Below are 22,585 nucleotides of genomic sequence, written 5' to 3'. Positions count from 1 at the left end.
GCAAGTCGGGACTGAAATGCAGTCCATGCCCTGCTCAGCAAGCCATCTACTCCAGGGGAGCAGTGTCTTGTGCTAATTCTCACAAAGGTGCTGTACGGATTAGCAATAGCCTTGCTTTTTAATTTTTGCTTTATTTGAATATAATTTTCTCATCAATTTTGCTTGTATAAATACAGTTTGTTGCTTGTTCTGGTTTAGCCTAATAATAAGTTGGAGAAGACCTGGAGAACGGGCATCATGGTGGGGTGGAAAAATGGGGTTCTCGCTTCAGCAGATGTAGCCCCTCAAACACAGCACTCCGTGGATGAGGACTCAAAAGATGAATGTCATTTTCTGCCCCTGTGTCTCAGAGATGCCCTGAGGCTGTCTGACAAGGTGAGCTGTTCCACACAAAAAACAAAGAATTAATCACACCTCAGCTCAGCCTGTGTTGGGGCCAGTCTATTGCCTGGGTCCTGAAATGTGCTGCCTTGAATGTCTTCGTTGGACATGGTCATGCCTGAGACCCGGAGTGGAATAACAAAATCCATTTGAATACAGCGATGGATGGTCAGAGATGTCCACACACATCTCTGTTCACCCTCACCTTCCTGCAAACTCTATTCATTTATTTATGGAGAAATTTAATGTTTCCCTCAAAATATCCTTTCCCTCTCAGAGAGTAATTTTGTATCCCCGTCATCAGGTAGCACTGAGAAAGGGGTCAGAGTTAGGCCTCTCTCGGGCTGTCCTTGCAGTACTCCTGGGATCCTTAAGCCTCGGTCTTGGGTTCCTTCATGGATTTGACAAATTCCTTGACTTCTTCTTCCAAGACCTTGTTCCTCTTCTCAACATCCTCCCGGGAGCGCTCCATGTTGCGGAGGCTGATCTCTAGGGCTGCAAACTTCTTCTTTTCATTCTCCAGTTCTTCATTGAGCCTCACCACCTTAGCCCAAACGTCATAATTCTCCTTCTCAAGGCTACAGGGAAGGAAAGAAAAGAATGAAAGAATATGGCAATTCATTCTAGGCTCTTCCTTCCCCCTTGCTCACAACCTGCTGTTCATTTTACTTTTCAAATCACAAGACCCTTATCCAACCTCTCAGCTATGTCCCGATGATGAAGATGTCCCAGGAAACCTGAATCCCCACAGCACTTCTGAGCCCCTCCTTTGTTATTTAACACCATCTTGTGACATCTATTGTGTGTGTTTTTTTTTTTTTTTCATGTCATTTTGTTTTGTATCTTCAACCGGATAACAAAGTCTTTGAAAGAAGAGACCAGCTCTAATAGATCTACATATTTACTCCCATAGCACCTTGTATCAATCCTGGAAGCCCCATCCATATTCCAGATCTCTCACACCTCTTTTTCATGAGTGCCTCCTCATCCTGTGTCAATGGAGAGCACAGACCAGCACCCTGTCTTATTAAGGATCTCCTGGGGACCAAGATTTGGAGAAACAGAGAGAACTGCCCTTTGGGGAGCCGTGATCCTGGCAGTCTCACCCTCTCTTCTGAATCCCACGCCAGGTGAAAAATCTGCAGGATTCCTGAATTGCCAGGATTTTCATCGTTACTGGCCAAAATCCTAATGTAGTGGCCCCCTGCCAGGCTGTGCTGAATTAACTCTTAGCAATGAGTATACATATGCTGATTGTGTGACTGGAAATCTGTTTCAGAATTTTATTCTGTAGAGTGTGCCTCCCTTCTCCCCAAATGGCCTGCCCACTTGCACAAGGGAGACTTGAGCTTCCATGTGAGCCCAAAACTTGGGTTCTACCTTCAAGGGCTTTGGTCTATTCTGTGGGTAACAATCCATCTTCACAACTTTGCCTACCCCCGCCTATCTCTTCTTAAAGCTAAATTGGTCTCATTCCTTCTGACCCTCTCATTACAAATCTACTTTTCTTCTCCAAGTTCTCTGTACCCCTCTGGTTCTGGAAGAAATTCCAAGTAAGACACTGTGCTAGATCCTGACCATGGGTTCCAGTGGGAGGTGGAATCTGTGTGGGCTCAGGAGCCTGGGATGGGAGGCTTCCTCGACTGGTGGATTCAGAGGACTCTGTTCCATTCAGAAGGGGCAGCCACCTCTGTGGCAGCCAGTTCTTTTCCTACCCTGTTGAAGATATTCATGTTTGAGTGCAGCATGAGTTTTCTATGGGACTGCTTTGATCACTGCCGAGATGTCACAGAAGTCTTTAATTCTACAAATGATTGGTTTCAGGTTCTTAGATAAACAAGCTACATTTTGCTTCTGGATGGCAGCTCTCTGTGTGGAACAATGAATGAAGGCTCACAGAAGTCTTCCCTTCAGATACCCGAGTCTGCACGGACTAAGACGTAACCATAAATCTAAGAGCCCACGAATTCACATTTCACTGCCTCATGACTAGTGCTGATATGGGCACAGCTGGATCAAGGTTTTCTCTCCTGAAAACAAATTTGCTGGCCAATCAGTAGTGTGAAAAATATTTCAAGAAAATACTCTACTTACCCAAGAGAACAAATTGTGTGCACGGATCTTGGGAATTTGCATGTGACAGAGGCAATAGCTGCCTAACTGGCCTCCCACCTCTGTTTGCCCCCTGCAGCCTGTGCTCAGTGGGAAGCCAGTGAGCCAATGAAGCATAAACCAGGTTGAAACCACCCAGACTCAGGCTTTCCAGTGGCTGACAAATCCCTACTGCGTCCTGGCCTCCTGTACTTCTCTACCCTCATCTGCTAATCACTCTTCCTGGCCTCAGGCGGCTTCCGTTCTTCCTGGGTGGGACCATGGGGGCCTGCTCCTTTCTCACAGCCTCAGCACTGGCCATAGTCATCTCCCATCTACGCACCTGACTTGCTCCTCATCTCCTTCAGGCCTTCACTCACCTGCTGCCTTCTCAGGGAGGCCTTCCCTGATCCCCCTATTTTACATCGGAACCCGTTCCTTGAACTTTCCAATCTCCTGACCCACTTTATTTTTCTCCACAGCACTTGCCATCAGCTGACATAACATATATTTTATTATATATTTGTATTGTCCATCTGTCCCCACTAGAAGAAGTTCTGTAAGTGCAGGGACTTTTGTCTCTTTTGTTCAGTGCTATACCCTAACAACTAGAATGTGCCTGGCACAGAGGAGGGGCTCGAGGAATGTTTGCAGAATCCACGAATGACCTTAACATAAAAAAAATTATTTCCTTTAAATTAATTAAAGCATGTTGATTCTTAAAGAACCACTGTTTGGAGATTATTGATTAAGCTACTTAAGCTAGATATTGACGTTTCCTAAATCTAGTCTAAAGTTTAGAGTGTTCACCAATTTAGTCATCTCGTTGTTCCCTTTACTCTTTCCTTCCTAGACCTGCTATAGATTACTGTCTTCCCCAAACTGAAGCTCTATGATGTGATTTCTCTGGTGGGTGGGAACAATCCCTCTTATCTCCAAAGATGGAAGCCAAGTGCCTCTCAGTGCCCCTCTGTCTGACTTACTTTTTAATCTGTTCCTCATACATTTGCTTCTGTGTTTCTATTTCCTTTTGTAGCTCTTGGACTGTCCTCTGCAAAGAATCAAGTTCCTCTTCTCCAGAGTTCTTTTTTCCAGGCCCAGTTTCAGAGTTTGGACTGGCAAGAGTATCTCCCTTGGAGTCACAGGCTTGGGAAGAGAGTGCACTGGCTTCCTCCCGAGGGGACCCTGGCAGGGAAGGGACGTTATCGTAGGTGGAAGTCCGCTGGGAGTCAGAAAGTTGGCGCAAGTCTTGAGACATCGTTCTCCTGTGCCCTTCCCCTGCCTTAGCCTCTGAGGAAGGCGACCAGAATTCATTTTTAAAGATCTCCATTTTGCTGCTGTTGGCACCTTGAAAAGCTGATGTCAAGAAACATTTCCGGTTAGGGAGAGTTTGAGTCCTTTTACGAGGCTGCATCTTCCAATCTCCTGGCTTCTCCCTGGGTACTTTGCTGCTGTCCTCCGGAAATCCATCGCTCGGCTGCTGTCCAGTAGGGCTGGTTGTATCAGAGTCGCTTGTCTAGAAAAGAAACAGACATGGATGTCACATGGGGTTTTCACCTCTGTGTATCATGCTCCCAAGGTAAGGATTAGAGACCTCAAAACAAATGTTCCCTGGGAGCATACTATGAAATTCTTAATGTATCACATTAGTTGATTATCTGCACTGGCATTTTTTTCCAAAAGGATATTGCACTAAAGGAACCATGTTCTAGAGACGAAGTGCTCACCAAACTCAAGTGTTTGTTTGTGGTTAAAGAGTCCTAAAGTAGGATCCTTATGTAATCTTAGAATGGGTGGTCTCTGTAACTATGACTGAAAACCCGGAAGCCATAAAAGATTGATAAATTTGACCTTTTGATTTCCATGACCTAAAAAATTAAAAAGAACAAAAATAAAAACAAAGTAACAAATCACCACATACCAAACCAAAAAAAAAAAAAAAACTGGCAAAAAGTATTTGCTATGCATATCAGACAATTGGTTACTCTCCTTAATAGATAAACTTCATAAAAGTTGTGACGGAAGAGATCAACAAGCAATATAATTATGGGCAAAGGGCAAGATCAGGCAGTTCACAGAGGAAAAAATGAAGCTAGTCCTTGTACATAAGAAAAGATGTTCAGCCTCTCTAATAATAAGAGAAACTCAAATTAAAATTAAAATTACTGAAATGCCAGTTCTCACTTATTAGATGAGCAAGCCCCCAAAATTTGACAACACACTCTGTTGGTGAAACTGTAGGAAAACAGCTCTTTCATGCATTGCTTCTGGAAGTGTAAAAAGACACAAACTCCAATAATTTCTTTCAAAATCACACAATCAAATCTATTTACCTTCTGACCCATCAAGCCCACTTCTGAAAATTTATTTGAGAAATACATCTGCCTGAGTACAAAAGGAGGTCCCAAGGTTATTCATTATAGCTTTGTTTGTAGTATGAAGAACTGAAAGGCTGGGTGCAGTGGCTGACGCCTGTAATCCCAGCACTTTGGGAGGCTGAGGAGGGTGGATCGCTTGAGCTCAGGAGTTTGAGGCCAGTCTGGGTAACATGGTGAAACCCTGTCTCTACAAAAAATATGCCAAAAAAATTAGCCCAGCATGGTAGTATGCACCTGTAGTCCCAGCTACTTGGGAAACTAAGGCCGAAGGATTGCCTCAGCAGGAGGTCAAAGCTGCAGTAAATTGTGATCATACCACTGCACTCCAGCTTAGGCAATAAAGTGAGACCCTGTCTCAAAAAAAAAAAAAAAAAAAAAAGAAAAAGAAAAAGAAAAAGAAAAGAAAAGAACCGAAGGCAGTCTGTTCATCTATAGGGACTGGTACATCTACAGAATGGGACACTATACACCTCCCGAAAACATGAGGTCATATGAGGTAGCTGTCTATGTATTGACATGAAAAAGTCTCCAGGATACACTGCTAAGTACAAAAATGCAAGATACAGAGTTGTGTGTAAGACTGTGTGTATGGTAGGCCGGGCGCGGTGGCTCACGCCTGTAATCCCAGCACTTTGGGAGGCCGAGGGGGGCGGATCACAAGGTCAGGAGATCGAGACCATGGTGAAACCCCGTCTCTACTAAAAAATAGAAAAAATTAGCCGGGCGCAGTGGCGGGCGCCTGTAGTCCCAGCTACTCGGGAGGCTGAGGTAGGAGAATGGCGTGAACCCGGGAGGCGGAGCTTGCAGTGAGCCGAGATTGCGCCACTGCACTCCAGCCTGGGCGACAGAGCGAGACTACGTCTCAAAAAAAAAAAAAAAAAAAAAAGAGTGTGTGTATGACTGTATGTGTATGCGTGTGACTGTAGAGAGAGAGAGAATTATAATACATTTTGTGTAAAAAAAGAGGTAAATCATTTACACTCATGTCGTCTTATATTTTCATAAAGGAACGTTGGAAGGATAAATAAGAAACTAAGGCAGAGAGGGATGGGGTGGGTGGGAGGGAGCAGAACTTCTCAACGTATACCTTTTCCTATCTTTTTGATTACTTGAACTATGTGCATACATTATATATTTTTTAATGAAATTATAAAGAAAAAGGAGACAGAATATGAGACCTAAACGTAAAATCAATCATTTTTTGGCCTTTTGGCTAAGATCAAGTGAGACCTAAACATAAAATCAGACAATCGGGTTCAAGCCCGCCCTTTACCTTTGTAGCCAATCACTTGCTTCAGAAACCCCACCTGGAGTTAGAGGCACCTGGGTCCTGAAGGGAGAACTGGATCTGAGTCCTCCTCTATAACAAGCTAGTGCTACTACATTGGGCCAGCTGCTCAACCTCTCTGAGTTTCTGCTCCTCAATAACACAATATGAATGACAAATTCTGCCTTACAATGTTATGTAACATGAGGACTCTAGAGGTGAGCAGCGTAAATTTCCCAGCATAGTGCCTACCCACAGAAATCAATAAATGGCAGAAACCTATTAAATGAGGACAATAATAGCTATTCTCAAGGACTGTGGGATGATCTTGTTACATGAAGTATGAGCGTTTTTAAATTTTATTTTAGTTTTAGAGTGTTAGTAGAATGCATTGCATCCAGAAAGACCTATCCTAAGAAAAATCACAACTACCACCTACTACCTGCCTTTTAAACAAATCTTCAGGGTTAACAGTACTGTAGGTAACTTGAATCATCTGGTCAACTAGAAATCTGAAATCCATTTTTTGGCCACACATAAAGATCAAGCTACTACATAAAGTCCACATGTTCTTTGTAAAACTATTTGTTCCTATAAATATATAAAAATATTTGACCTTTGTAAATTATTGCCCTCACATAGTCTACATTTCAGAGTCAGCAGAGCTTTTGGACATTGGGAACGTGAGTTTCAACCCTTCAGCACAAACGTGGGGGCTGACATGGCTGAGACGGCTTATCGAGGAATGAGAAATATTACACAAACACATCACATACTCTGAGAAAGGAATCACGTTTCATGGGTTAGCAGGAAGCCAGTTTTCTCTGGACATTCACCCGGAATTTTCAACAATTCCCACCAAAACATTTACAATGTGGTATACATTTTTTCCCATTGAACTTCTCTGGACTGATTTGAGCCTCTCTATTAGAGTGGGCTTCAGTGAGGACCCTCATTGCTCAGTCATTGGGCGACTGGCACACTTGTCACTCACCCCCCTCAAAGATGCCAGTAGAAACTAGATTTGAAAAGAGGCCAGGCTTTCAAGGTGTGTTCAGATGAGTCTGTACCAGCTGTGCCCACTGACATTGCATCACCTAAAACTCCCCAAATTGCCATCCCAGAGCGGACCTTACGTGGGATGGCCTGGACTAAAGGAAGAACCCAATGGAAGCAGAAAGGTTCTCGGTGCCTTACCATGCTACTGAAGCTGTCTGTCCTAGAAATTCGGAGGTCTTCAGTGGCATCCCAGCCCACAGAGCTTCGGGCCACTGGAGCTTTCTTGGGGTCGTTTTTCTGGGCAGGGGGTGATAGGGGTATATCCTTGGACTTGGGGAAGAGGACTTCATGGTCTCTGATCATCATAGTCATCACTCTTTGGATCTGAGGAGTCCCTGAAAGAAAGAAGAAAAAGATCTATAGTGTAGTGTAGGAGGCAGGTAGTCAGTCCTCAAGGACCCCTACCCGTGGATGTCTCCAAACTCGGTTCTAAAACTACAAGGCCCAGAAGGGTCTCATTTTTCTCCTCAAAAGACCCTTTTTAATTGCTTGGAGTTGGAGATTATGTTGAAAGGGGATGGAATAGAAGGACATGGGAGTAGAATGAAAGAGGGAGCTGTTTCAGAGGGAGCCAATAGTCCACTGGATTAGTTTTTGATCAGGAAAGTAGGCAATAAAACAGCAGAGAAAATAAAGACATCTTTCTCTCCTGATGTGGTCCTCAATATGATCTATGGTTTCTTATCAGACACACAGCAAATATGTGCCAGGTTTTCTGCCCCCACGCCCATGGCAGATATCGGTACTCTGTGTCAGGACACAGCTTCAGAAGCCTGCACAGCACAGCTTTATAAGCAGCCTTTTTGTGGGCTGGCTCATAAAATGAAACCTGGCTGGGCACGGTGGCTCACACCTGTAATCTCAGCACTTTGGGAGGCCAAGGCGGGAAGATCACTTGAGGTCAGGAGCTTGAAACCAGCCTGGCCAACATGGTGAAACTCTGTCTCTACTAAAATTACAAAAATTATCTGGGTGTGGGGGTGTATGCTTGTAGTCCCAGCTACTCGAGAGGCTGAGGCAGGAGAATCACTTGAACCCAGGAGGCAGAGGTTATAGTGAGCTAAGGTCGCACCACTGCACTCCAGCCTACGCAACAGAGTGAGGCTCCAACTCAATAAATAAATAAAAATAAAATAAAATGAAACCTGCTTGCTCAATCTGGCTTAGGGTATGTAAAAGTAATAAAAGACTAAGAAACACTGGCTAGCTATTTTTGTGCTAGTCTACTGTACTGTGGGACTGTTGGGCAAACCCTTGACCTCTGTCCTTTGTTGTGATCTGAAAAATAGACACAATTCCTGCCCTGCCTACCTCACAAGGCTATTGCATGATTCAGATGAGATAGATAACCGGCTGAAAATGCTTGGCAAACTGCAGAGCAGTGCACAAATATCAGGGGGAGTGTTGTAATTGTTACTTCCTGTGTACCTGCTTTCACTATGGGACCAGCCATACCTCTCATGATCACGGCAGGGTCTTCGACCTTCGACCTGATGAGATTCACACCAATCACAGTAGCCAGGTTGTCCACGCTCATCTTGTTAACAGCACAGTTCAGCTGTATTTCATGTAGAAACCTGCAGGCAGCCAAGAAATCCCATGGTAGAAAGCAGGAAGTAGCCAGGAGGAAGCACTACAGGGTTCCAGCGAGAACTCAGGGATGGATCTAACGCTTTCCTCCCAGTCTCAGGAATGAGACCAGCCTGCTCTGCCCACAAGAATTTAGCCTCATCCTGAAAGACCCAAGACCAAGGAAGGAAGAGAAACCAGGGGGGTCCTGCCCAGCTGCTGGGGTGGGGGTTGTGGGAGGTGGGTGGAATCACATAAGCAAGAGACAAGATCCACTTCCAGGACCTCAGAGTGGACTAGAAAAGGTAAAATGGGTATCTGACCATACCCATGTCTTGCCCCGATAGGCTTATCTCCCAGCTCTCAGCACCCATCCCACCCAAGTCTCCAGAGAGGAAAACTTTATTGGTAAGAAGATTTCAGGGCCAGGGAATCCATGGTGCCTCCTTGTTCTCATCCTCTGATTGGAGCACAAGCATTGCTAATTCTCAGCAGGTGCTCCATAACTGATACTGAATTTTTGCTAAAATTCTACCCCTTTTGAGGCACAAAGCTCTCAGATTCACTGTAAAAATAGGGAATTTCTAAATACACTCTCTAAAAGCCATTTAAAAATGGATAGAATGAAGCAACACAATTTCAAATACAGAGCAATTATTAAATAAATGGTGATGTGTCCAAATGATGAAACATTATGAAATATTACAAAGTTATTCATAATCCAATTTTATGACATAGAGAAATGCTCATAATAAAACATTAAACCAAAAAAGCAGGATACAATCCTTTATATAATTTTGATTTAGAATAAAATATTATTCCCCTATATTTATATTAAGGTGTGAAAAGATCTATCATGGAGAGAAAACACCCAGAAGGGAAAATGCCTGAGTGTTAACAGTACTTATTGCTGGTGAAGGGATCATGGGTCCTTTTTATTTCTCGTTTACCGTTTGCTGTATCTTCCTGGTTTCCAAGTCAAGCAAGTATGACTTTTATTATCTAGGAACTACAACAAATTACTTTTTAAAAATAAAAGACAAAATTCAGATCAGTCTGAGATGAAGATCCCAGTTCCCAGTCCAGCCCAGCCAGATCTGGGTCAATCCACAGCTAGAGTTGCCACAGGGGTGGTGCACAGCAGGTCCCAAGAAAGGGCTGAAGGAAAATAACCAGGGTGGCCCAGAATGAATGTCTCCCTGGAGCTAAGCTATGGCTCAGAGTCACAAAGATGGGAGATCATTCTAGAATCATTATAAGGATTCTGGGTTCTCTTGCATGTCCCAGGACTCTGAGCAGTGCTGAGGCAGGCCTAAAGGGGGGAGCACGTTCATTTTTTGGGTCAACCAGGTTTTCAGAATCCTTGAAATTATACAGGAAGCTACTTCAGTGCTACATGAATACAGCTGATCTTCCAAAGTGCTGGACCAGAATCTCTGTGTTCACAGAGGTGGTCCCTCCTCTTCTAACTAGGAGCTTCTTTCTGATGGGGTTGAAAACTGTAGAGTTGATACCAGGGGCCTCTCACCTGCAGATGTAGCTCAGGAGACTATAGTTGTCACGAGGAAGGATAGAGAGCTGCTTCATCAACTCCTGCTGAGCCTGGGAAGAGATTTACACCAGTAAATCATTTACCAGTAAATGAGCCTGCCCACATGCCAGCAAGGAGACCCTGGAACAGAATTGGTATATCTGTGAAGAAACAACACTTTGGCAGTCATTCGTGTCCCTGTAGTTTTGTGGGTTTTTTTAAAAAAAGGAAATAACTCCAAATTCTCTTATAATTTTTTTAAAAGGGTCATAGTTTTTGTTATGTATACTTTTTACTTATCTGTAACTATGACACTGCACCCCACCTTTGACTGTGAGCTACTCTAAGGAAGGACTGTTGAACAACTCATACGTTAATTGTTTGCTTAAGAATGCTTGAGAGGTAACAATCCAATAAAGAATAAGACCACAATAAGATATCTCAGAATCACTTTAAGACTGGTGAGAAATGGAGGATTCTTCTGAGAAGGATTTCAAGCACTATGGCCTAGCTGAGACCTGCTGGCTCACAGAGACAGGCAGACCAGGCTGGAGGACGGTGCAAGGTCACACTGTTCAAGCTCTGCAATGGATGGCCATGGATGTCAGACAAGGTCTACCAGGAATGCACGAGCCAAAGAGAAGAGGGACAGCGAGCTTTTCCGTGTTCTTTTCAACCACAGCTGCCTGTAGGGTCTGTAGTCACCATATGCAACATGGTGCTTGTGAGAGTACACAATTCACTAGCCGGACATGGTGACGTGCACCTGTAATCCAAGCTACTCGGGAGGCTGAGGCAGGAGAATCGCTTGAAACCAGAAGGCAGAGATTGCAGTGACCAGAGAACGCGCCACCGCACTCCAGCCTGGGTGAAAGAGCAAAACTCCATCTCAAAAAATAAAAATAAAAAAATAGAGAGAGTACACAATTCACATGTGGTATGCAGGCACTCCTCAAACCTGAGCGGTTCTCCTGCAGAAAATGCACCCTCCAGCCTTGTCAGCCTACACGGAGCAGCTTCTGTAGATGTTGACCTTCTTAGCGTAGCGTCAGCTTCATGCTAAGATCCCTTCGTCAGTTGAGTCAAGTAAATTCATTGCAAAGGTTGCTACAGGCTCACCCCTCCTAGCTGCCACCTCTGCCATGTTTTCACCAGTGAGAAGGACCTTGGTCCCTGTGTGTAGATATGCATTGCCACAGATGTGGAAACTCTCAAAGATACTGAGGTTGAGAAAAGCTGGGAGATGCAAGTCTAAAGTGAGTGCAGGGGTGGGAATCTTACTGTCAGAACGGCATCTAGGTGCTTCCTTTGCTTTCCCCAGAACCCAGGGGTGAGATGCAATCTGAAACATTTATCTTTTTAGCTGCCTTTTAAACATTATTCCATAAAATTTTATTACTTTCACAATAGTGAGCAGATACACCAGTATAAGTTAAGACTTCTCATATCCCCTTCTCCCTCCCCCAATAAAATTCTTAAGTTACGCACAAAATATCGTGCCTCAGATCCATGCAATCTAATTTTTGTTTGGAAAAGAGCTACAAAACCTGTATCATGTTAGCCACATCATTATTGTTCTCTTCCTTTCCTGAAATATAAAGTCAGCTTTTCTCTTATGTCAGGATCTATTCAAATCATGATGCTCCCCCCATCCTCAGTCAGGGATGGAAGTTCTCACAGCTGTGTTTTCTTACAGGGCTAGGGTGCTATTTCTTCATTCATTTTAAATAAATATATTCTATGAAGCAGGCTGTCTCATACATTCTGAAGTATGGAAGATAATAAATCTTCCCTGATATTGAAAAAAATGTTAAAGTCACCCACCAGTATCATATCCCTGGGTCCTCAAAACAATCCTAGGCATGGTATGATATTATCATGAAAATTATCTAAGTTTGTGCTGTTCAATATAGCAGTTACTTGCCACATGTAGCTACTTAAATTTAAATCAAAATTAAATAAAATTAGGAATTTGGCTTCCCAGGTGCAGTAACCACATTTTAGATGCCCAATAGCCATGTGTGGCTGGTGGTTACCATACTGAAAGGTGCAGATATATAAAAGTTCCATTACCATAGAAAGTTCTATTGGTCAAAGTAAATAAACTGAGTCTTATGAAAGATGTATAATCTGTATAATGGAAAAATCAAAGTTAAATCTAGGTCTTCATTATAGATTTTTCTGTGCACCACTTTGCCAGAGACGGCTTTTAACACAGTCATTGATAGAAGCATAAACTTCTTCATGGATCACTTGGATTTGAAAATCTTGTTTAAAAATCATTGAGGTTTATTGTTGTTGGTTGGGTTTCATCAGTTTCTTTGGTTGGTTGGTTGATTACAATAACATGACTACAGTGTGATCCCTGTTGACTACAAGGCCTCTCTAGAAATAACATACAGGATCAAAAATCCTGCTGTTGAACTTGTGCACTCTCACAAGCATATTGCAGATGGTGGTTACAGACCCTACATGGCTAAAAAGAACAACAATCAAAAAACCTTCCCTATCCTTCTTCTCCCTGGGACATGCATTCCTTGGATGACCACACCTGACACTCAAGTTGCTGTGGAGCTTGAACTATGTGACCTCGCACCTGCCTTCCAGCCTGTCGTTGTGTCCCAGCAAGTCTCAGCAAGGCCATTGGGCTTAAAACCCTCCTCCGATGTATCCTCCTTTTCTCCCTACTTTTAATGTGACTCAGCAGTATTTGATTATGGTCCAATTCTTTACTGGATTATTACATCTCATGAAGGCTGTGGTTTGCCAGTCATCATGATTAAGTTCATATGCCTTTTGTTGCTGAGGAAGTTGCATTTTGACTATCTTACCAAAAAGTATGGGCCCCTTGACCCACTGTTGCCTACTGGAATAGTGTCCAGAAAACCAATCACTTTCTTCTAAAGCAGGACAACTAACTCTAAGATGCAAACCTTTGCCTCGTCCGCATTCGTGAGCTGTCCACAGAGCAGGAACCCTTCGTACTGGCTCCAGGGAACCACGGGCTCTGGGAGGTCTCGTAGGTAGAGCTTTAGCAGGGAAGCCACAGTGTGCACATCTGTGTCTCTGGAAGAAAAGAAGCAATGCTCTTTGAAACCTCTTTGAAAGAAAAACTTTAGGATGTTCGTCACTTCCATCCTAATGATTCAGTGACTAGAACCATAAATTACAAAGGGAAATTTTGCAGAGGAGTAGAGTCTGATAAAGAAGAATCAGACCAAAACATCGTTGCTAATTCACCCTTCTGGAACAACAATGCTGAATACATGTTCCTCTATCTCTTCCACCCAACTACCTCAAAGGTAAGTTCAAGGTCTACATTTTTACCAAACCTTCCTTAATGATTTTCATCTTTATTGCTTTCTTCTTTCTTCAAGTCATTTTAATGCCTCTCAATTAGCACTGTCTAATTAGTCTCTAATATTGCTTATGTTAGCTCCTTTATATCCTTGGTCCATTCATCTCTTTAATCTTCCAGAGTGCTTAAAATAGTTCTGAGGTTCACTCACGTATTTGCTCAATAATTCACTCAATCAATAAGCATTGAGAAAACCTATTAGGTGCAAGATACTGCAAGATACTTGTCAAGCACTGGGATTTCAGTCGCCAATCCCAAAGACATCAGTAGCCATCCAGTCCAGGGATGGAGCCCTGGCCCCACCGAGTCACAAAGCTGTGGAGTCTCAAGCATTATAAGGTCCTTACAATACTGTGTGGTTAATGCCATGATATGGGAAGCCCAAGACTCAGGATCCTATGGAAGTGTGGAAAAAGAACACCCAAGGCAGAGATGGGAACACGTAGATGACTTCTCAGATGAAAGAGTACCTCAGATGAGCTCTGAAAGGCAGTGAGGAGTTAGGGCATGAGGCAGGCAGCATGTGTGTCAGCCTGGAGCATGAGGAGAGGAGGCCTCGCCATGGGCCTGACTGACTGAAAGAGGCGTGGCTCTTCAGTTCGGCTTCTCCATTTACAGGAGGGCTTGGTAAGTCATGGGCCAGGAGCCAAATCTGTCCCACTACCTCTATTTGTACAGCCTGGGAGCTAAGAATTATTTTTACATTTTTAAATAGCTGGGGGAAAAAAACACTCACAAGAAGAAGAGTGTGTCATGATGTAAAAATTATAGGAAATTCAGATGTCAGCATCCGTAAGTAAAATTATAGAATAACACCACCACAGTTGTTCATTTATGTACTGAGCGGAGTATTATAGTTGCGGTAAAGACCATCTGGTCTGCAAAGCCTAAATATTTAATATGTGGCCCATTAAGAAAAGTTTGTTGACCCCAGGCTTACAAGGCGGTTGCATTGATTCTGCAATGCTGCAAGAGAAAATAAGATTTACTACCATATTCCTGAAGCTGATTATTGAAGAAATGTTTGTTTATTTCATATTGATAAAACCTGGCATTCTTAGGTAGCAGCCCTGGTAGCATCGTGAAAAGCTGTGATGTGGCAAGAGGTCCAGAATAACCTTGGAATGTCCTTGATTTCAGTGATGAGAAATATAGAATAGGCTGGAGGACATGTCTCCCGGTCCTAGGAGGGAGGGGAGGGGTGGATCTGGACAAGAGGAGGAGAAGGGAGGCATCTGAGGCAACAGAAGCAAGAATACTGGGCTTGATTGTAAAGCTCTGTCTTGGTGCTCTGTGTGCATTTTATTTTGGTTTTGCCAGCCAGTTGTTGGAGCTGTCTTCTGAAAAGGCTCCCCTCTTTGCAGCCTGTGAACTGTACCTCAATAGGAGAACACGGGCTGGCACAGAGCCCGCTCTATGCTCCATGGCTGACCTCAGGAAATCTGGGGTTGGAACCGTTCATTTAACATGGGGATTCTAGAGAATCCTTCCCTGCTGAGTCACTGCCCAAAAATACCCGAGGCAAAGCCAGGCTAGGAAAAGTACTTTTGTCAAAATATGTTATGAGAAGTTCCTGAGAAAGTGGCAACAAGACAGTCAGCTGACAATTTGCAGGAGCAGAATTCTCCCAAAGTCCAAAAGTTGCATCCTCCTCAAGTCCCTACACTGCAGTCCATCCATTTGTCTCTATCAGCATCCTGGGACTCCCATTTGATTGGAACCTCTCCTTCACCCCCATCCAACCAGTCTTCCAAATCCCTTCAAACCTATTCTCCTAAAGTCACATTGATCCTTGTAAGCCCCTCCCCTCCTTTCACTGCCCTATGCCTCCAGATTCTATGCTCTGCCCACTCTAGGGCACAGCCCTGAACACCAAAACACACCAATGGAATGAGTGAAGAAAACAGAGTTTGAAATGGAAAAAAACAGCATAAATGGTAAGTCAAGAAACTGGATCCTGGCTGGGAACAGTGGCTTACGTCTGTAGTCCCAGCACTTTGGGAGGCTGAGGCGGGTGGATCACTTGAGGTCGGGAGTTCAAGACCAGCCTGGCCAACATGGCAAAACGCTGTCTCTACTAAAAATAGAAAAATTAGCTGGCCCTGGTGGCAGGTGCCTGTAATCCCAGCTACTCAGGAGGCTGAGGCAGGAGAATAACTTGAACCAAGGAGGCAGAGGTTGCAGTGAGCCAAGATCACACCACTGCACTCTAGCCTGGGTGACAAAGTGAGACTTGATCTCAGAAAAAAAAAAAAAAAAAAAAAAGAAACTGAATCTTTTGAAGAGAGACAACAACAATAAAAAAGACACCTAGACAGTTTAATCAGGAGAAATTTAGACAGCAAAAACATCCATCATTAGAAAAGAGAAAGGGGTTATAAATACAGCTACAGCATGGATACTTCAAAGTAATAATAAAAGAACACAATTAGCTGTATAAATCATCTTATAACACTGAAACTTACAGAAAGCTTCCCAGTTCATTTCACCAAAAATAAACCTGACAAGCCATGCCCACTGCTGGGCCTAGCTAACTCCTCATTCTTGTTTATTGGGTCTCAGCTTAAATGTCATTTTCTTGGGGACCTCCCTAAATACACCAGACCATGTGAAAAGCCCCTGTTCTAAGTTTTCATAGTATTGAGTTTCCTTTTTAGCACTCAACACCATGGAACTTATACAATTATTTCCATAAATTTTTGTTTTACTGTGAGCACCCCATTGTACTAGGGCTAATTCAGACGTCTATTTTATGGTCTAAATTTGTAACATTATTTTTTCGGAGTTTGCTGTTCCTCTAACCCAACAGAACACCCTTAAATTATTCTTTTTTTTTTTTTTTTAAATCAAGGGCTAAGAGCAGGTCAGGAGCCAGGTGGCTTCTGGGTTCAACAACTGATGCACTAGGGATTACCCAAGACTCCTCAGATGGTTCTGCCAGCCCTTCCCTGGAGGCACTGATGCTTGTAATGTGGCATGTCTGTTGGTGCATTTCTCACAGACACATAGGGGTGAGAAGTGTGTTGGCTTTGTAGCCAGGCAGTGTCCATCCTGGTAGAAACTTGGCAAGGAGATTTTAAAGTTCACATTTTTGTGTCTAAGGAGACCAGATAGACCTGCACTAGTCTCACCAAACAGCTCCTTTGCTCACCTTCATTCTAGTGAGGTAATGGGGGCATCTTGGGGTAGAACCCAGCACATAACCAATGCAGAGGATCTGGGTGAGTTCCCACAGCCGTGAAGTTGGGGACACCAGGAGGGGGCTCCTTGCTCTCCAAATACCCCTTGTTCCACCCACTGACTCCTACAATTCCTTTTATAGGAGGCAGAAAAAGTTACAACCGTAGCTTCTCTCTCCCGGTCTGCTCGTGACTCTGAAAACCCTCCCTTTCCCCCTTTCCTGCCCTCTTTCCACCTCCTTTCACACTGCTCCTCTTCTGAACTCCCACACACAATTCAGGTTAACACTGTCTCAAGGCTGGTCTCTTCCTCTCCCACTCCCAGGCCAGAGTCACTCTCAGGAAATCATCTAACACTGGTCACTTTCACTTCAGAGTTAATTTGCCAGTTTTGTTGACCTCTCTTGAGTTACTGGCTTTGTCAATTCTATGATTCCAAAGTCAGGCTGATCCCTGTAAGCCCTCCCCTCCTTCCCCTGTCCTATGCATCTGGCATTCTATGCTCTGTCCCTGCAGGGCACAGCCCTCAACACCAAAACACACCATGGAATGAGAAGTGGGGGAGTATAAAAGGGGGTGGAGAGAGGGCAGGAAAAGGGGAAAAAGAGGGTTTTCAGAATCATGAGTGGAATAGGAGAGAGAAGACCTGGTCTCTCCTAAATATGCTCAAATGCAACTAAATAATAAGAATCAAATAAGAGCCAGTCACACCTTCCAAATCAGACTTGTCCTCTCAAGGGTTTTGTGGACCTAAGAGTTGCCCCTGCGAAGCCCCTGAAAAGCCCCCAGTGACCCTTCCTATTTCTGGATGTGTAAACTCTACCCCTCACTTCTAGGTGTGGAGACGTCACAAGGTAAGGTAATTTTCCTACTTCCAGCCCCAAATATTTCAAAATAATCAAAAATTTGCACACCAACACCCACGCCTACTCTATAGTGCACAGGCTAGAGCCTAAGGCAGTTATTCGGCAAATCCTAGCCATCACCTCTATTCCTTTTGGCACATTGTATGGCGTTGCTCTAGCAACAACCCACCTGTATCTTTCACCAGGCCAAGGCTAACTAAAAACATAAAAAGAAACTGAATATAAAGGTGGTGAGCACAATGGAACAAGCGCCTGATATCAAAACGCAGTTGACGGTGGTGCTGAAAGTCCCCATGTTTGATGTCCATAATGGGCTGTTGTTCCAATAAGAACCCCATTTCTTGCTTCCTAGGGTGCTAAAATATAGCACCTGTGGGAAATTAGCTTATTACTTATTAAGTGTAGGAAAGACACCCCTGTGGTTGTCCAAACTACAACTGTGGCCATAAGCATAGAGAGAAACAGATAGATCTCAGAGAAGCTTTGGAGGAGAAACGGGCAGCGTTGGTGGTTAGAGTGAGGGGTGAGGGAGCTTCTACACAAGATGACACTTAGGTCTTCACAATTTTCTCAGAATCAACCCAACCCCATTGTCCAAAATAAGCTTGGCAACTTTCGTTTTTGGAAACTGGATAGAGTTCAGGCCCATCTTACTAAAGCTTGGTTTATGGGCTGCTAATTTGGAAATAGTAGTCAAACTTATGCCAGCAGGACAAGTTCACGCAGGCAACTGGGGAGGAGACTGCACAACATCAGGTGGGGATTTTACTAGCTGAGTGTGGCAGAGAAGGGAACCTCAGCTGAGTGACTGGAGAAGGTGGGGAGGAAGCGGGTGGTGGCAGGAAATGTCACTATGCCTGATATGCCCCAAACAGGGCTGGGAGACCTCCACACAGAAGACCTAGGAACGCCAGGATGCCAAGATATCAGGATATGCTCCTGCAAAAGGGCTCAGAACTGAGTCAGAATCACGTGGTACTGTGATCTTGGAAACTAACAAGAAGTCCTGGTTATGGCCACTTCTGGAACGCTAACGAAAGTCGCTGGTGACCTTGGATATAGATCTGGTGCATTCTCCACCACACAGAGTGTTTGTACAGCCAGCTCCGCTCTTCCATGTTCCTCATCTGTCCTGAAAGGTGGGCCTCAGGCCAGGTCCCATCTTTCTCCCCTCTGCACGACCCCTTCTCCTGTGCCCTAAACATCACCTGAATCTGCCCAGCAGGATTCCAGTTCTGGTTCACATGATCTGTCACATAAACTATCTGCATACTCTCCTGTGCTCCAGTCTCCCAAAATACCAATCATGAGCAAAACAAAGGCTCTTTCTGTTGCAAGCCAGGGCTCTTAGAAGTGTCTATGCAAGTCCCATAGCTCAATCGGAATGGAGAGGCCCTCCCAGCCAAGCCAGGCAGAGGGGAGGGCAGAGGTGGGACACTGCAGCAGGGCAATGTACCTGTCAAAGGAGGGCCGCTCCCCAGCATCAAAGGCATCTCTCAGCTGCTTCACCAGGTTGTCCTGCCCAGGCAGACGGAAGATGCCCTCTTCACTCCGGCCATGCTCCAGGATGAACTCTGCACATTTCTCCACCAGGATGGGCACCAGATGGGGGCCGAATTTCTGTTCATAGGCCACAGTCTCATCCAAGCGCTGGCCAAACACCGCTGAGGAGAGAGCAAACAGAACCAGCCCGTCATTCTGTGCTTCCTTGGATGAACTATTTCTTGACTTTCTGTGTCACCTGTGACTTCACAGGTTTTATTGCAATGATACTAGACAAAATGTGGGAGACAAATCACTCATAATATTTCCTGAAACTATAAATACGGGCCTGTAAATTTGAGGCAGTCTTTGTCAGTCTTTTTATATTGACCCACATTTCTTACATATTTAAAATAACGACTGGCTTTTACTGAATACTTTGCTGGGAATTGCACACTTTTTGTCCTTTAATCTTGACAGCAACTCTATGAGGTGGTATTAATGTCACATTCACCTTACTGTTAAAGACACTGATCCTTAGACACTTGCCAAGGTCAAGCAGCTCACAGCATGGCACAGTTGGGATTCAGGCCTAGGCAGTGAACTCCCAGCAATGTGCCTTAACCACGGCAGCAAGCAGGCCGTTTTGTGTCCACTTGCGTCAGAGAGTAGTAAAGCATAACACAGTAAGGCATCCCCCCTTAGCCACAGTCAACTGCAGTCTGAAAATATTAAATGCAAAATTCCAGAAACAAACAATTCATAAGTTTTAAATTGCACGTCATTCTGAGTAGCATGATGAAATTTCTCGCGGTCCCGCTCAGTCCAGCCTGAGATGTGAATCATCTCTTTGTTTAGTGTATCCACTTTGCATACACTGCTTGCTCAGGAGTCACATAGTAGTTGTCTCAGTTATACTTAGTAGTTGTCTCAGTTATAAGACTGAAAAGACACAGCGTATATAGGGCTCAGTACTATCTGAGATCTCAGGCATCCACTGCGGTCTGGAAACATATCCCCCAAGGATAAAGAGGGCCTACTGTAGTCTATCACATAGATGTCTCATAGCACTAAACCACTGTGGAATTTAAAATAATTTCGGTTGTTTACTATGTCCTAATTATAAACATTGCCACAGCAGACATGTTCATTCACCTGGCAGAGATCCTGGAATGTATGCAGTTCAATGCATAATTTCTAATTAATTAACATTTGGATGCATGAACAAAAGCGTTTCATTCTTTTGAACTATTTCCTCAGGACAAATTCCCATGTGTAGAATTACTGGGTCAAGAGGTTTGAACATTTTTATAACTTGATGGTATGCAAATTGCTTTCCAAAAATATTTTCCCAAATTACCCTGCCTCCAGCAAAGCAAGTGTGGGCCAGTTCCACCCCAGCTCTGTCCGAGTGGAGAAAATTTGCTCCACAGTTTCCCCGCCCCAGCAGTGAGGACACGAGTTTACAAATCAGGACCACCAATGTCTACCCATTCCCCCACCAGGCTTCCATGCCCTGGAGGTTCAGAAGACAGGCCGTAGCTTCTGTCCTGTCCTGCTTGACTTTCCCTCTGCCATAATCAGGGCTCTGCTGCACCCGGCACTTCAATCCCTAGGACATCCGTTTGCAAAGTCACTTGACTCTCCCCATGATTCTCTCTCTCAAGTTGGTCCTCTCCATCCCATCTCGAGTTCCTGTGGATTCCACCTGTATAGAGCTGTACCAGGCTCTTGACCTGCATGTTCTTTTCCGCTCCCACCCACTACCCAGGCTAGGCCAGCCTCCTCTCTCACCTGTAACTGCTGCAGTCTCTTCTCTCTCTCATGTTCGAAACCCTCCTGCTGCTTGCCTTTCTAAAGCACCGCTCTGCTTGAGTGCCCTTCTCTTGGTTTTCAGTAGTCATCTGCTTCTCCCCCAATTGCCTCCGTGATGTTTTTCAAATAGACACGTAAAGCCCTGGCAGTTTGTCAGGGCCTTCTCTTTCATCACATCAGGTGTTGGGAGGCGAGAGTGGAATCTAGACGGAGCTGAATAGGGGGCCTCTGTGTTCCCCACTACCACCAAATCTGCTTGGCTGTTGTTCGTTTCACTTATTGCACTGCAGTGAGACTGTGATTAAATACTTCTGTGGCTAAAGTTTGAGAATCAAGGCTGGCATTCCTCAAGGCTTGGCACCCACCTGCTTTCCTGGCCTGATGTCCTGCCATGCCCCGAGAGGCATCTCACCCTGACGTTTCCAAAACATAATGCTCTGCAGTCTCCATGTCCTTGAACAGTCTCTTCTCCCTGTCCAGTCTGCTCTCCCCCTTTCCTGGTGGCGCCAATTCTCTTTGTCCTCCTTGGCCCCTCTCAAATACCATCATATCTGCCATGCCTTACTGACACCTAGATGGAGAGACTACATCCTACTCTGTGCACCATATTGCTTCTTGACTATCCCAATCCTTTCCATACTCTGTGAGCATGATTTGTATGTACCTGTGTCGTCTGCATGATTGTAAGCCCCCCACTACTGGGAATAAGAGGAAGGGCTGTTTTCATCCCCAATGTCTAGCATAACCCCTGGCAAAAGGTAGACAGTCAATGACTTTTGCTGAAGGATTTAATGAATCAATGTGTCTTTAAGCAAGTATTTTCCATGACTAATGGTTATTCGGCATTTCTTTAGTTTAAACATTAATAGGAATCTCCTAGTATATGAATTCAGCTTCACACTAGCATGCATTGAGTGCCCTGCCATGTGCCAGCACCAGGCTCCGTGGAATAGGTTGTACATACAAGGGGCATGGAAGACCTGGTTCATGCTTTTAATGAGTTTGCCATCAAGTTATGAAAATAACATAACAGATGGACTGTCTGCCTTTGAGGGGTCACACAAAACTTAGTGAGAAACAATTAGAAAATTTCAATAGCCATATGGAATTAGGTTTCTATTTGTCTGTAAAAGGAGCTGGACACATCCTTTCACCAAATTGATAGGACATGACTGAAATAATCTGACTTAAAACAGACCACATAGCATCTGGAAAGTTCTCTTTGAGAGGTCCAGAGAGGGGCCCTTCAATGGCAGAGGCAGATGTCTCCTGGAGCAGTTGAAACTCAGGCTCCAGAGGTCCACTGACTTGATGGGGAAAGATAGCACAAACACAGTGTAAGGATGTGCACAGAGAAGTCAAAGCTTTCAGACTCAAGCTCCATTTCTGAGGTCTTATAGCAGATGCTCCACCTTGCAGGTGATTTGGAGCCAAGCTCCTTCTTACGCCTTAATGTGTGTCTAGTCCTCTAGCTTTTCTCCTCATCCCAGTCTATCAGCCTTGTCCTGCCTTCATCCTCTATTCCTCTCACGCCTCAAATGCAGCCCTTTTGATATTAATCTCACTCATACATTTTTTCTTCAACATCCCCACCCTGCTGCTTCCTACT

General features: G+C 44.3%; 1 protein-coding gene across 2 annotated transcripts in view; it reads right to left on the bottom strand.

The window, feature by feature from the left end:
* Window positions 1-111: 111 nt before the first annotated feature.
* Window positions 112-22,585, bottom strand: part of ARHGAP25 (Rho GTPase activating protein 25) — a 91,960-nt gene continuing 69,486 nt past the window's right edge. For both annotated transcript variants that reach the window (XM_073023047.1, XM_007970393.3), the window contains exons 5-11: window positions 19,136-19,343; window positions 13,210-13,342; window positions 10,274-10,347; window positions 8,632-8,753; window positions 7,315-7,511; window positions 3,456-3,988; window positions 112-959 (exon numbers count right to left, since the gene is read on the bottom strand). In XM_073023047.1, the coding sequence (XP_072879148.1) occupies window positions 752-959; window positions 3,456-3,988; window positions 7,315-7,511; window positions 8,632-8,753; window positions 10,274-10,347; window positions 13,210-13,342; window positions 19,136-19,343 (1,475 nt within the window). In that variant the 3' untranslated portion in view covers window positions 112-751. The remainder of the gene's footprint in view (window positions 960-3,455; window positions 3,989-7,314; window positions 7,512-8,631; window positions 8,754-10,273; window positions 10,348-13,209; window positions 13,343-19,135; window positions 19,344-22,585) is intronic.

This window comes from Chlorocebus sabaeus, chromosome 14, assembly GCF_047675955.1.
Source record: "Chlorocebus sabaeus isolate Y175 chromosome 14, mChlSab1.0.hap1, whole genome shotgun sequence".
Taxonomy (NCBI): Eukaryota; Metazoa; Chordata; class Mammalia; order Primates; family Cercopithecidae; genus Chlorocebus; species Chlorocebus sabaeus.
This window is presented reverse-complemented; position numbering and strand designations above follow the sequence as displayed.